Source organism: Phoenix dactylifera, chromosome 18 (assembly GCF_051530095.1).
Source record: "Phoenix dactylifera cultivar Ajwa chromosome 18, Ajwa_hap1_PhDact_Kaust_v1.1, whole genome shotgun sequence".
NCBI lineage: Eukaryota > Viridiplantae > Streptophyta > Magnoliopsida > Arecales > Arecaceae > Phoenix > Phoenix dactylifera.
Genome location: NC_143207.1, coordinates 12,648,742 through 12,661,507, shown reverse-complemented (window position 1 = coordinate 12,661,507; position 12,766 = coordinate 12,648,742). Strand labels below are relative to the sequence as shown.

General features: G+C 40.2%; 1 protein-coding gene across 2 annotated transcripts; it reads left to right on the top strand.

Annotated features, from left to right (window-relative positions):
* Positions 1 to 245: 245 nt before the first annotated feature.
* Positions 246 to 12,766, top strand: LOC103722809 (BTB/POZ and MATH domain-containing protein 4). 2 transcript variants are annotated; one of them, XM_088714051.2, is made up of 5 exons: positions 246 to 947; positions 6,163 to 6,508; positions 6,605 to 6,881; positions 12,043 to 12,098; positions 12,279 to 12,766. In XM_088714051.2, exons 1-4 carry the CDS (start codon positions 547 to 549, stop codon positions 12,096 to 12,098), a joined length of 1,080 nt encoding a protein of 359 aa, XP_088570177.2. In that variant the 5' UTR covers positions 246 to 546; the 3' UTR covers positions 12,279 to 12,766. The 2 variants fall into 2 exon arrangements, with proteins under 2 accessions (XP_088570177.2, XP_008811722.3); XM_008813500.6 differs by lacking the exon at positions 12,043 to 12,098.

Sequence of the window (12,766 nt, the reverse complement as noted above, 5' to 3'; positions counted from 1 at the left end):
CTGTTTTTTTTTTTTTTGGGTAAGATGCACCACTGCTTTCAACGTGGCAATCAGTGCTGTCTGCGTGCAACAACCAGAAAATAGCAAAGTTACCCATTTTTATAATGCCACGTGTCAACCATAATCTTTAATCGACATTTGGTAAATGATTTGGGCCTCGTAGCGTTTACTTGTTTCTGTCTTCGAGTTTCAAAAAAAAAAAAAAACCGTTTCCATGTAAAAAATATCTCCCCCGTCTTCTTCTTACTCTTCCTGTTCTTTTTTTTCTAATTTAACGCGAGAGCGTACACGGGAACCCGAGGACTCCAGAACGAGAGAGAGGCAGCCTAACCCCAGTTCTCCTCGAGCGAATCGATCCGCGCAGGCGATCTCCTCTGATCCTCCAAATCCCTGTCGGATCCCCACCCCCTGCCTCCGATCCCGTTCCTCCGCCGCCGGGCCGAGGCGGAACCCTAGGTCCCTCCACGCCAGCGCCCCCTGCCCTCCGCCATCGGGCTTCCGCTTTACCGCTCCAGATCCTTTCATGAGAAGCGATTCTTGGTGCGAATGATGCCGGAGATCGTCGTTCCGCCGGAGAAGGAGCTCGCTATCTCGCCGACGAGCTCCCGGTCGGTGACGCAGACCATGAACGGGTCCCACAAGTTCGTGATTCAGGGGTACTCCCTGGCCAAGGGGATGGGGGTGGGGAAGCACATCGCCAGCGATACGTTCACGGTGGGAGGGTTCCAGTGGGCGATCTACTTCTACCCCGATGGGAAGAATCCCGAGGACAATTCGACTTATGTCTCGGTCTTCATCGCTCTGGCGAGCGAAGGCACCGACGTGAGAGCCCTCTTCGAGCTGACCCTCGTGGACCAGAGCGGGAAGGGGAAGCACAAGGTCCACAGCCATTTCGATCGGTCGCTGGAGAGCGGACCGTATACCCTCAAGTACCGGGGGAGCATGTGGTAAGGGTTCGAGAAATTTTTCTCGTTTTTTCATTCAAATAATTTAGGTTTTTCTTATACATTAAGAATATCTTGGTATGATTCAATTTCCAGGATTGCCGGGAACGTAGGTTGAGGGATTCTGGTTTAGATCATGAGTTGAAGACTATGTTGTGAATTGCTGTTGATATTTAGCTTTGTTATCTCTTTGCATTTCATGGTCATGTTCTTTATTGTTGTAATTTGTTTGGCATTTGACCTCTTTTCTTTTATTTTTTTAATAAATAATATTTTGTTTGAATTATGCTGAATGGATGAATAAAATACCGAGTTCTTTCAGTTCTTGAGTTAGTTCGGATGCTCAGCTTTCTGATGGCCCTTTAGTCACATTAGGAATATATTCAAGACACCATAAGAGCATGAACTCCTTCCTGATGGAATTCCATTGTTGGCTAAGAGTTAGATACTGAACACATTTGAATGCTGATCTTCCGGGCATCTTAAATATTTGGCTGAAAACCTGGAGGACATGTGGTCTTGCAAGGAAGGATGAAGTGGTTTCATCTAATTCAAAGAAAATGATGTAGACTTATGCATTTCAAAGTCAATGATAACCTTCTCTGATACTGTTTTATTATTGAACAAGATGCAAACATTCCTCTGATAATGGTTATAATTGCAAGAGGTAACTTCTTGCATTGGCATGGGTATTTATATTCTAAGTCGCAGATTTGAAGTTTTAGGAGACTAAATGGAAGCACAGATGCCCTATTTTATGCTGTAAAAATATTTGATTAGCTTCTTACTGTATCTTATTTCAACAATTAGAAATTGTAACAGTTGTGGATTAAAGGCATAGTAGTATAATGGCACTAAAGAAATGCATGCATGCATTTATTAGACTAAGTTTTGATCCATTAAGCACAGCTTTGACAAGCACTAATTCTTTTTCCCAAAGAAAAGTAGTAGTCAGATTTTTGAGTCATGCTGACTGCCTCTGGTCATCTAGCATCCTCTACATGCTTGAGGAAACATTTTGTATATCTGCTGATTGTGCATGCAAAATTTCGCTACATACTTTATATGGATCCAAGTGGAACAATATCAAGACCTTTTTTCCTGCTTTCAAGCAGTAAAGATATATGATTAGCTTGTTATCATGCCTTATCATGTCACTCTCAAAAGTTGTATTACCTTAACTGGATAATGGATATATGGAACATATAAAATATTATGTGTGAAATGCATGTGTCCATGGGCTAAATTTAGATCAAGGTTGTCAAAAGGCCAAGGCAGGGCTAGTCGATGGCCCCCCGTACGGCCTAGGTGTTGCCTAAGAGATCAGGCACCTGCTTAAGGAGGAAAGCCCTGCAATGCTTCAAATATGCATCCTTAAGTTTTTGTATAAGCTTACATATATACATATATGTATATGTGTCTATGCATATACATATACATACACATATATGTGCGTATACGTATACATACACATTTATGTGCGTATACGTATACATACACATATATGTGCCTATACGTATGCATACATACATACATATATGTACATATACATATGCAGGAAAAAAAAGAAAAAAAGGGGGAAGCTGCAGAAGAAAGGGAAAAAAAGTAAATAATAAGAAATAGGGAAATAGGAAGAGCAAGGATCTACAAGAGGAATCTAGCAGAAGAAAAGAATAGGAAAAATTACAAAGACACCTCATTTTTAAAAATTTTCAAGCTGGCCCATCAAGTTTCCAAATCATTCTAAAGTGGTCCTTTGACGTGTCAACCAGCCATTGTCGTTAGCCTGCCATTTCAAATGACCAAAATGCTTTTACCATCTTCAGGCATTTTCGAATGTCTTTTCCACTATGTAACAATCCAGACTGTCACCAAAAAAGACTAGCTGCAAGATATTATTTGGTTTCTTAGTCCTATATAAGTACCCAAAATTTTCTTAGCTAATAACTGATGTGGGATTAAACACATACTTGCATGGATCCTCATATACTTTTTCTGTTTAAGCCTCAGCATCCTCGCCAGGCTACGAGTTTACATCTATTCAAATCCAATCACAAACACCTCGATTAGGTCCGGGTCAACCCATATGGACCCATGCTGTTGTTCTCTACTCTACATAGGTCGGGGATTGGATTCTTTCTGATACCATTTGTAACAATACTGGATCTTACCAAAAAGGTTACCTAGAAGGTATTATTTGGATTTCTTAGTCCTGTATAAGTATCCAAGATCTCTCCGCACATGCCCGCGCAAATCTTCACAAACTACCTCCAATTTCAACCATTTCGTTTCGATCTTCCGGTGATTATCCAACATTCATTTCGATCCTCCGACAACTCACCTTCTCACTCGAAGAGAGAGAAAGAGAGAGAGGAGAAGAAAAGAAGAATAAGAGAAAAGAGAAAGATGAAGAAGAAAGGGAAGAGGAAGAGAAAAGGAAGATACGGATGGTGGTGAGGGCTGCAATAAAGCCGTTGAGAGAGAGGATCTGTCAATTTGTATTACTCATACCGTCCTCTTTAAACTCATACATATTGCCTCACTCTAGTCTCTATAGAATTTTCCTTTGTTCCATCTCAGCAAATTCTAGGATAGATTCTAGTGGACCATCGCGGCCTTCCCTTCTCTCGCTCTCCCACTTGTGTTCCTCTAAGCAAAAACCTCCTCCCGTGGGGCATTCAAGGCATCATCCACCTCCCTTGTTGGCAGATCTAAGGCCAGCTCCTTAGTTTGGGCCTCCTTGTTGGAGGTGGAGTCAACGAAGCGAAGAGGGCTGGCACCATTGGATCCAAAATGGAAGCAGGCAAATAAAAAAAGAAAGCAAGAAAAGAAAAAGAAAGCGCGACCAAAACCCTAACCCTAGCACCCCTACCACCATCTACCGCCATCGCATGTGAAGGAGTCCTTTGCAGAGGGGGCTACAGTAAGGAGTAGGGCTAGGATTTCTGCGGCGGTGATGGGTTGCTGTAGCTGTCATGGCCATAAGCGGCGATTGATGCTAGTGACGGATTATGATAGGTAGGGCTAGAAACATGACGGGCCGGGCCGGGCTAGGCTAGGCCACACCCTTACTCGAGCTCAGCTCAATTTTTTCGGTCTTTGGGTCGGGCTTAGATTTGAAAATTTTTGAAAAATTCAGGCCTGAGCCCGACCCAAGCCCAAGACCAGGCCTGACCCTAACCTGATTGGGCAGGCTCGAATAACCCATTTGGGCCAAAAAATAGGCTGTCTCAAACCCGATTGAAGTTTAGTCTTTCAAATTTCACTATAGTAGACATGCTAGGGCACTGCACTTGCTCCTACTTCATTGAACGTCGACTCCTACTTCGCCCAAGCCTCCAATCCCTCCATCTCCTTCAATTTCACGCTCTTCCAAGCCAATTTTGCCACAATTATCTCAATCCCAGAACCAATCTCACCTACACCAATTTACTCAACTAGATGTTGGACTCCGTAGTGGTAGCCATTGTGAAGCTAGGGTTTGGCGGAGTTCAACTGGCCATCATCGAGATCAGGTGGCCCAACGCCGACGATCTAGACTAGATCGGGGCGAATATATACAATGTGGTGTGACCGGAACATGGCTCAGCAACTCTCGGGAAGGCTTGGCGGTGGGGACGCCAACACGCCCATGGGCGGTGATGGCAGTGTTCATCTTTGTGCTCTATAACGAGAACTAGAAGCTCGAGCTGGGGAAGGAGTGGCACTAGGGGTTGCTCTACCTGAATGGGATGGGGGTCTATACGAGGTAGACTTCATCGGCTAGAGGTTGGAGATGGCGTAAGGCAGCTGCCGATGCTAGAGGATGACCTGTACAAGGGGAAGATCTGGGGTGTCTTTGGGGAGGGGGGGGGGGAAGAGGATGAATGCGATAGAGGCAGATCGACGACTGGCTACCGGATACAGTGGATGGTGGAGGCATGGAGCTGTGGAGGCAAATATTTTAAAATTGGAAGATGTTAGAACTCTAGTTGATCGAAGACGTTTAAGGGATTGAGAGTATTTGGGACTTCAAAGAGCCCAATAGCGAATTCTACCTTCCACTAAGCCCTGCATCAATGGTGTTGGTGTGGTCAGACCACACCTCATGTAAACCTGTGTGTTGGGTGATCTAATGGTGGATTCGCGCGAAGGAAGGGGAGTCCTTTTGTGTGAAAGAAACAACTTGTTTCCCATATGTTCCTTAAACTAGGACTCTACCTCCAAAATATTGATAACAAGGGTATTTTGGTCAACTGGTAGATTTATGATATTATGTGATTGTCACGTGACATCACTTTGTTAATGGAGATGAACGGTTTGACCACTTTGGAACGATTTGGAAACTTGAAGGCCAATTTGAAAATTTTTATAGAAAGAGGGGGTGTCTTTGGGAATTGTCCAAACTTGAAGGGTTGTCACTGTAGTTTTCCCAAATGAATAAGAAAGAAGAATGAAGGAGAAGGAGAGGAAAGAGCAAGGGATCGGTGGGAGGAATGGAAAAACCAAACGGAACCGGCAGTAGAGGAATGGCTCGATTGATGGACATGGAAAATAGGGGAAAAGAGTTAAATATAATTAAGAACAAGAGGAAGAAGAAGAAAAATAAGAGGGATGGCTGGCTTGATGGAGATGGAAATCAGGGGAAAGAACAGTTAAATATTGGTATAAGAAGTTGTCTAGGCGCATGCCTTCTAAATTCACTGATGTTGATTCATTAATTGTAGCTTTAAAAATTATGACCCCCCAAACACACACACACACACACACACACACAGAGAGAGAGAGAGAGAGAGAGAGAGAGAGAGAGAGAGAGAGAGAGAGAGAGAGAGAGAGAGAGTTGAATTGCTGTCAAGCTGACTGTTTCTAGACCTCTGGCATCCTCCATGGTCAAGGGAACATTTTTCTTTTTTGTTAGTTCACAACCTTCGGCATCCTCCATGGCCAAGGAAACATTTGTTTTCTTTTAATTTTACATGAAAAGTGTGAACATTTTATTTTTTTTTATTTTTTGGTGATTTGAATATTATACATCTAAGAAGAGTATGATTTGATATTGTTAACCTGGATTTATAAAAAAATCTTGCCATGATGAATATGCATGGATCATGTTCGCATCTCAGCATCTGTCTCACATGCTTTTCTTATAGATTTTTATTAAGAACTTGAAGATGCATTTATATCTTCTTCCTGATAAGTACCTGCTTTGACAATGTTGGTCTATATGTTCTCTTTTCAGGGGTTATAAGCGCTTTTTCAGACGAACTGCACTTGAAACATCAGATTACCTCAAAGATGATTGCTTGAAAATCAATTGCACCGTTGGTGTTGTGGTGTCAGTTATGGATTCACCCAGATTACACTCGATACAGGTTCCAGAATCTGATATAGGAATGCATTTTGGTATGCTTCTGGATAAGCAGGAAGGATCTGATGTTGTTTTTGATGTTGCTGGCGAGAAATTTCATGCTCATAAGTTGGTGTTAGCTGCTCGATCCCCCATGTTTAGAGCTCAGTTTTTTGATGAGTTGGATTGTGAAGAGAGTGAGATTGTTGTGACAGATATGGAGCCCAAGGTTTTTGAGGTGAGGAGTTCTATCCGTCTGACTTGTTGTGGCTAACAGTTGATGTGCCTTCCTTTTTTTTTCAGACAATAATTTGTTTTGCTCTGTCTGTGCCAGGCGATGCTCCACTTCATATATAGAGATACGTTTATTGAAGATGATGCATTGGTCGCATCAAGTTCTCCTGAATCTTCCATGTCTGATACGTTGGCTGGAAAATTGTTAGCTGCAGCAGATAAGTATGGCTTGGAAAGGCTTCGATTGATGTGCGAGTCTTATCTGTGCAAGGATATGTCTGTGGATTCAGTTGCTAGCACCCTTTCATTGGCTGATCGTTATCATGCTATGGAACTCAAGGCTGCTTGTCTTAAATTTGCTGCAGAAAACCTTCCAGGTACTTACCATTTTTTGCCTTCATACTCATGTATCATATTTATTTAAAGTAATAGTTGACTAATACTTTTGAGGTTTGATTTTTCCTTAATTGAGCAATGTGACCATACCCTAAGCTTTTCCTCTCATATAAACACACGAGCGTGAAACCACCTGTCGGCTAGCCCATACATTAACCTCCCATCACTGCATAGGTTTGGATTTGGTCCTGCATCTAGATCAGCCAGATGGAACCAGTGTCAGTTTTGAGTGTTTGTTGTCCAAAATTAGGCTAAGACTATAAATACTTCTCGTTTTCGGCCACTGTTCAACCTGTATCTGTCTAGGACCCGGATTTTTGCCATGCCTAAGTTGTAATTGGTTAATATGTATGTGTCCTAAGCACGAGCCTGGCATGGAACTGGGCAATAACTAGAGTGTTAATTGTAATAAGTGGAGCAAAAGAAAGTGATGTAAAGAACATAAGAACTTTAATGTCTGAGATGGGTTGAAGATCAAGATCATGTAGCTGTAGAATTTGAGTCAATTCTTTGTTCAGGCAAGTTGTTGCTATCTTGTATACAAAGCTTGTAAGAAACATCAGATCCTTGTAAATTGCCAGACCTGATCCACCATTGTTGGTTGACACTTAAGTTGAAGATGGGAAATATGACTATAAATTATATTAATCATGTTCTTTTCATTTATTCATCCAATTATGCAATTAAAATTCTGTTCATATCATTGTCCTAAGTGAACCCTAATGTTTAGAATCATGTTGGATAAAAGTTCTCTATATAGAAAAGCTTTTTGCTTTTCTTAGATGGGATGAATATATCATCTTGAGTTTGATCCATGGTAGCTCGAACTTCTATGTAGGGTATCATATCGGCTTAGAGACTCTTTGGAAACTTACTCCAACACCTTTATATACATCGCCATATTCTTTTTCGCCCTGGAGACATCTGTTCCCCGTACCAGCACCTGATTATGAGTAAAACATACCACAAGAGAGTAAACCACTAAACATCTTGAAGTAGGCCTTTATTTATAATGACTCCAATGGAGCAAAATCGACATCAGAACAAAGCTAAAAGACCTTTAAAAAATGGATAAAAATGGATGAGAAGAGCAGTGCTAGATATTGGGAGGCAGTCATCTGGATGCTTCTTGCTTTATCTTTGGCGCTTGTGTAGGCATTGCCTCAGTAAACCTGCCTCGCCTTCGGATTGTTGAAGTGCTTATTACTCTCCTCATCTTGCTTAAGCACCTAGGCAAGCGCTTGGAGGGCCTTTGAGAACAATCGGCACTCACCTGGATGCTTTGCACTTTGTCTTTGGCGCTTGTGTAGGCATTGCTCAGTAAACCTGCATTGCCTTGGGATTGTTGAAGTGCTTAGTACTTTCGCCATCTTGCTTAAGCACCTAAGCAAGCACTTGGAGGGCCTTTGAGAACACTACTTTTGTTAATATGGTCTAACCAACTATTACAAAATATATCATGTATGATTTGGATGTTTGGCATACCTAGTAAGCACATGAATTATGCGTTAGACCTACCTAGGTTCTGGAAGAGGTACAGATCCTTGGAGCCTGATATTAAGGATGAATTTAGACATTTTTAAATGCACTGCCAATGGGAGCATGAACGGATACAATTACTTGGTTTGATCATGTATCCTTATTTTTAGGATTTTGGAATTGAGGGATGTGTTGAGGATGATGATAAAGGTAATAGCATGATTTTTTTTTTGTCATACCAGGGTAATAGGCCATTTTCAGTAAATGACAGTCCCTAGAACAAAAGTTGACTCAACAATGCAAATAATTATGAATCATTCTGCACAATGAATTGTATTAAGGATTGCATCCTAATCTAAGGTAGGTTTTCTTAAAGCCCTAAAAGATACATTACAATCTTTATTCATTGGAGCTTCTCCTTGTTATGGTCCTTCAAGACAAATCCAATCGTCTTGCTGAACTGAAGCCTCCTTTATTGCTCTTTGCATATGCCTAAATTATTTTTACTTGCTTTACCAATTTCTCATTCATAATTCCTACTACTTTCTCTTTTCTAATTCCATGCTCAATTCTGCTGCATGCATACCTCATTCTCGTTTCTTGTGAAACTCGTCACATGTCTTTAGGTTTTATTGTGTAACTATCCACAAAACATTTCTTGTAACCTTTTTGTCATACAAAGGTTTACTTCATAATGACATAATGAATATACTTCACTGTTCTATTAGACATGTACCTCTCCATGTTTTTTTGATTATTCATGGTGGCAAAGTAAATCATGTTTTTGTGTTTGTGTTGGCCACCATGTTAGAATGAAGTTAATTCATTTTTTTCATGCCAAACTTATCCAACTTTTTGGTTCCTTTTCTTCTATAGTTTTCCTCCATTCCAACTTGACACTCAAACTTATACTAGTTACATTGATCAAGGATTATATTTTCAATCAATAATTTGTACCACAATACCCCAGTTTGCGTACCAATTTTTCATTGAGGAGATAAGGGCTAAGGGTTGACCCTTGGCCTAGGCCCATGACAAGCTAGAAGTCGTGGTCCTTGTCATGACACTGTTTGTTTCCTTAGGGATAGAAACAAAGAAAGTGTAGCTTCCAAAATCATGTCTTGCAATTATTGTAGGACTCCATCATAATTCTTATGTGCATTTCATATGCCAAACTCTAGCAATATTTAATGCAGCCTTCAGCTAGTGGTGGTGATTTTTTTTTTTAATTCTTAGTCATGCTCGGACCCACTGGGGAAAGTATAAAAGGTTGATGAAATCTATGTTCCCCACTTGATCTTTAACTTTCAATAGCTTAATAATTTTTGATTCAATGCATAGAAAACAGGAGCATGAGTTATATACAAATAGAGATTGTGAAGTTGAAGGACTGTTAGGAAGAGAATCCTTAATTAATTTGGATTTGAAGGCTAACAATCTTAGTTGATGCAACACTAGGAAGTGAAAATTAGAATATAAGAGAGATTTGGAGATGCTCTCTTGGGTGCTCAATCTTATGGTTACTTTTTGACACTCCAGTGTCTTCACGTATTAAGCTGGTCCTCACATTGTGCTGGAATCTTAATGCAGAAAATCTTGTTCTTTGATACCAAATAATGCAAAGAGTGACAGAAAAGAAAGATAAGAGGAGATGTGGGTTGTGGAACTAGGGAGGAAGGAAGAGTGTGGGACTCTTCAACTATGAAGGTGTAGAGAAAATCCATCAAAATCACGAAGCTTTGATAATCTTAAATCTTAATAACAAGATTCTAGCCAAGAGACTATATACAAGGATTTTTCTAAAGAAAACAAGCAAATCCTTTGGTAACTCTGCAAATTACCATAAAATTCCATTTTCAGGATTTTGTAAGCTTCAAATCACCACCATGAACCCTATGCCTTGTCCTTAGACTTTAGGGACATAGACTCAAAGATACTAAAATCAACAGCAGCGATCAATCTAGAACTCCAATCTTAATTGGAATAGTAACTGACGATACTAAAATTGGCACCAATGGTACTACTCAGGCGGCATCTGTGAATATACACATGAATAAGAGTGAGTATAATGGATTTACTATGGCTGAGACACCCAGGTGTAGCGTAGTGGCAGAATCACAATTTTCTGCTGAATTCATGGTCTCTCAGAGAAACATTGTATCTCCTTTGTCCAGGCTTTGATTTTTGTGATTCTTGATGTTATCAGACGAAGGCTTTTTAATATTACTCATGATCAAGCATGAATTTTATTTTATAAGGGAATCTATCAGCCGTTTAGTTGAGGAAAGACTGCATCTTAGTCTTTTGTCCATGTTCGCCCATGCCATTTTCACTTCATTGCCAACCTCTGTGCTAATTCGCATCAAGTTCTTATAATTCTGTAAAAAATTAGGAGCTGAATATTGGATTTTAGCGGACATGAAAGAGGCTGCAGAATATGCCCGAAATAGCTGTCAGGATTGGATGATGAAGATGAGGGTTTAAACAAGCTGAAAGAAATTTAAAAGAATGTAATGTATAGGGGAGGGGGTCTATATATAGTATCCTTTTTGTGCGGGAAGGAGAACTTAAAGACCTCCCCAAGGGTTATATATGGCCAAAGGGTACCATGAGTTCAGGATTTTAAGACAACAGAAATAATTCTAGGTGAGAAGTAAGAGCTGTTGACCTGCAGGAGATACAGTTTCTAAAGTAAGGGAAGTTCTGGTCCCCAATGAGGTACGTATATAAGATCATTTGGATTCCAGAAAAAAGCCTTACATTAGTTTTTTAATTTTTGGTTAGTTTCTTCTACTGATCTTTTAAAAATTTTTGATTTGAAAAGTAGAATCACAGCAAATATATAGTGTCATGTGGAATTAGTTTGAGTTGGAGCAACGGAGCTGGAGAGAACCCCAGAGAAGAAAAGAGTTGCTGCTTTTCAGAAAAAAGAGTAGTTTTTAAACTTTAGAAGCTATTGGAAAGTTCAGGTGTCCTCCAATAAATAAGTTTTTGTTGGGAGCTTGTTTCAGGACTCTTCCAGCCCTAGACTTGCAAATCGTGCTGATAAGGTGAAAATATAATTTGAGCACATCGTTGAGGAAATAAATAGACCAATATGCTTGGTTATTTATAAATTTCTTTATTTATCTTTTAATAATGCTTCTGTAGTGCTGAAAAATAATTCATGATATTTATTAGGTAGATATGGTGGATGGAAATATATTTTTTGGAGGGTAGGTTGTTTGAGAATACCATGCAAGCCACAATAGTTCCTATTATAGAGGATGGGTACATCACTATAGAAGGCCACTTGGAGGTGCTATATATTACAAACACAGGCAGTTTCATAGCCCAATGTCATTGAATATAATTTTTGACAGCTAAATGCCTTAATTATCAGATGTTTTTGATAAGCCTCCATGTGCAGCTTGTTGTGTCGTGGAATAAAGTCTTTCATCCCCCTTCTTGGCCTGAACCTAAAAGACAAGCAATATAATCATTGTTCAAAAATCTAAAATCGTAATTCCAAATTGAAATGTGAGACTCAGCAATGATATTGTCATTTGCTGCTGCAAGCTGTACGCTCTCACTCTTTCTTTATTTCCCTCTAGCTGTCATAGTTTGGTTTTTTCTGAACTTGGTTATCAGAGATGTTTTGACACTGGGGGCACTCATTTGTAGGAGTTACTGGAATGACGTATTCATTCAAGCTTTCCCTTGATTGGGTAAACCCTTAGGTATTTTACTATTATTGTAATTATTATTATTAGTTGATGATGCCAATTTCAATTTATTCTGCAAAAGAATTTCAAGTAATTAGGAACTTTTAAACGAATGGTTTGAATCCCAAGGATGTGTGTTTTTCTTCCTTATCATTTTTATATTTGCTTTCTGAGTGCTATTATCTGCGCATGCAGCTGTGATGCGCTCAAATGGATTCCAGTGTCTTAAAGACAATTGCCCGTCGCTGCAGTCAGAACTCCTGAAGATAATTGCGGGTTGTGAAGAGGAATGCAGCAGCGGTGGAAAGAGCCGGAGTGTATGGGCCCAGCTCTCAGATGGTGCGGATTCCAGCGGCCGGAGAGTAAGGCCTAGGACTTGATCCCAAGTAAATGCTCAGTTACTGATTTGTAAATGACAGCACCGGGTCCCAAGAAAAGGGTATAGAAATGACATTAGCTCTGTTGTACCTTTTTTCGTTTGTTCCACGGATAACGATTTGATGCTGTAGACTGGAGGTCCTTTTGTATCAGAAGACATTTGAAGTAGTGCATCACTGAATAGAGGCTTGCCGTCTCTCACAAGATTACAAGAAAGCAAGCTAAATCAAAGGAAATTCTCCTTGGACTCGCAAACATGGTGACCGCAATTAATTTCTTGGAGAATTTCTTCTCTATTTGTTTTA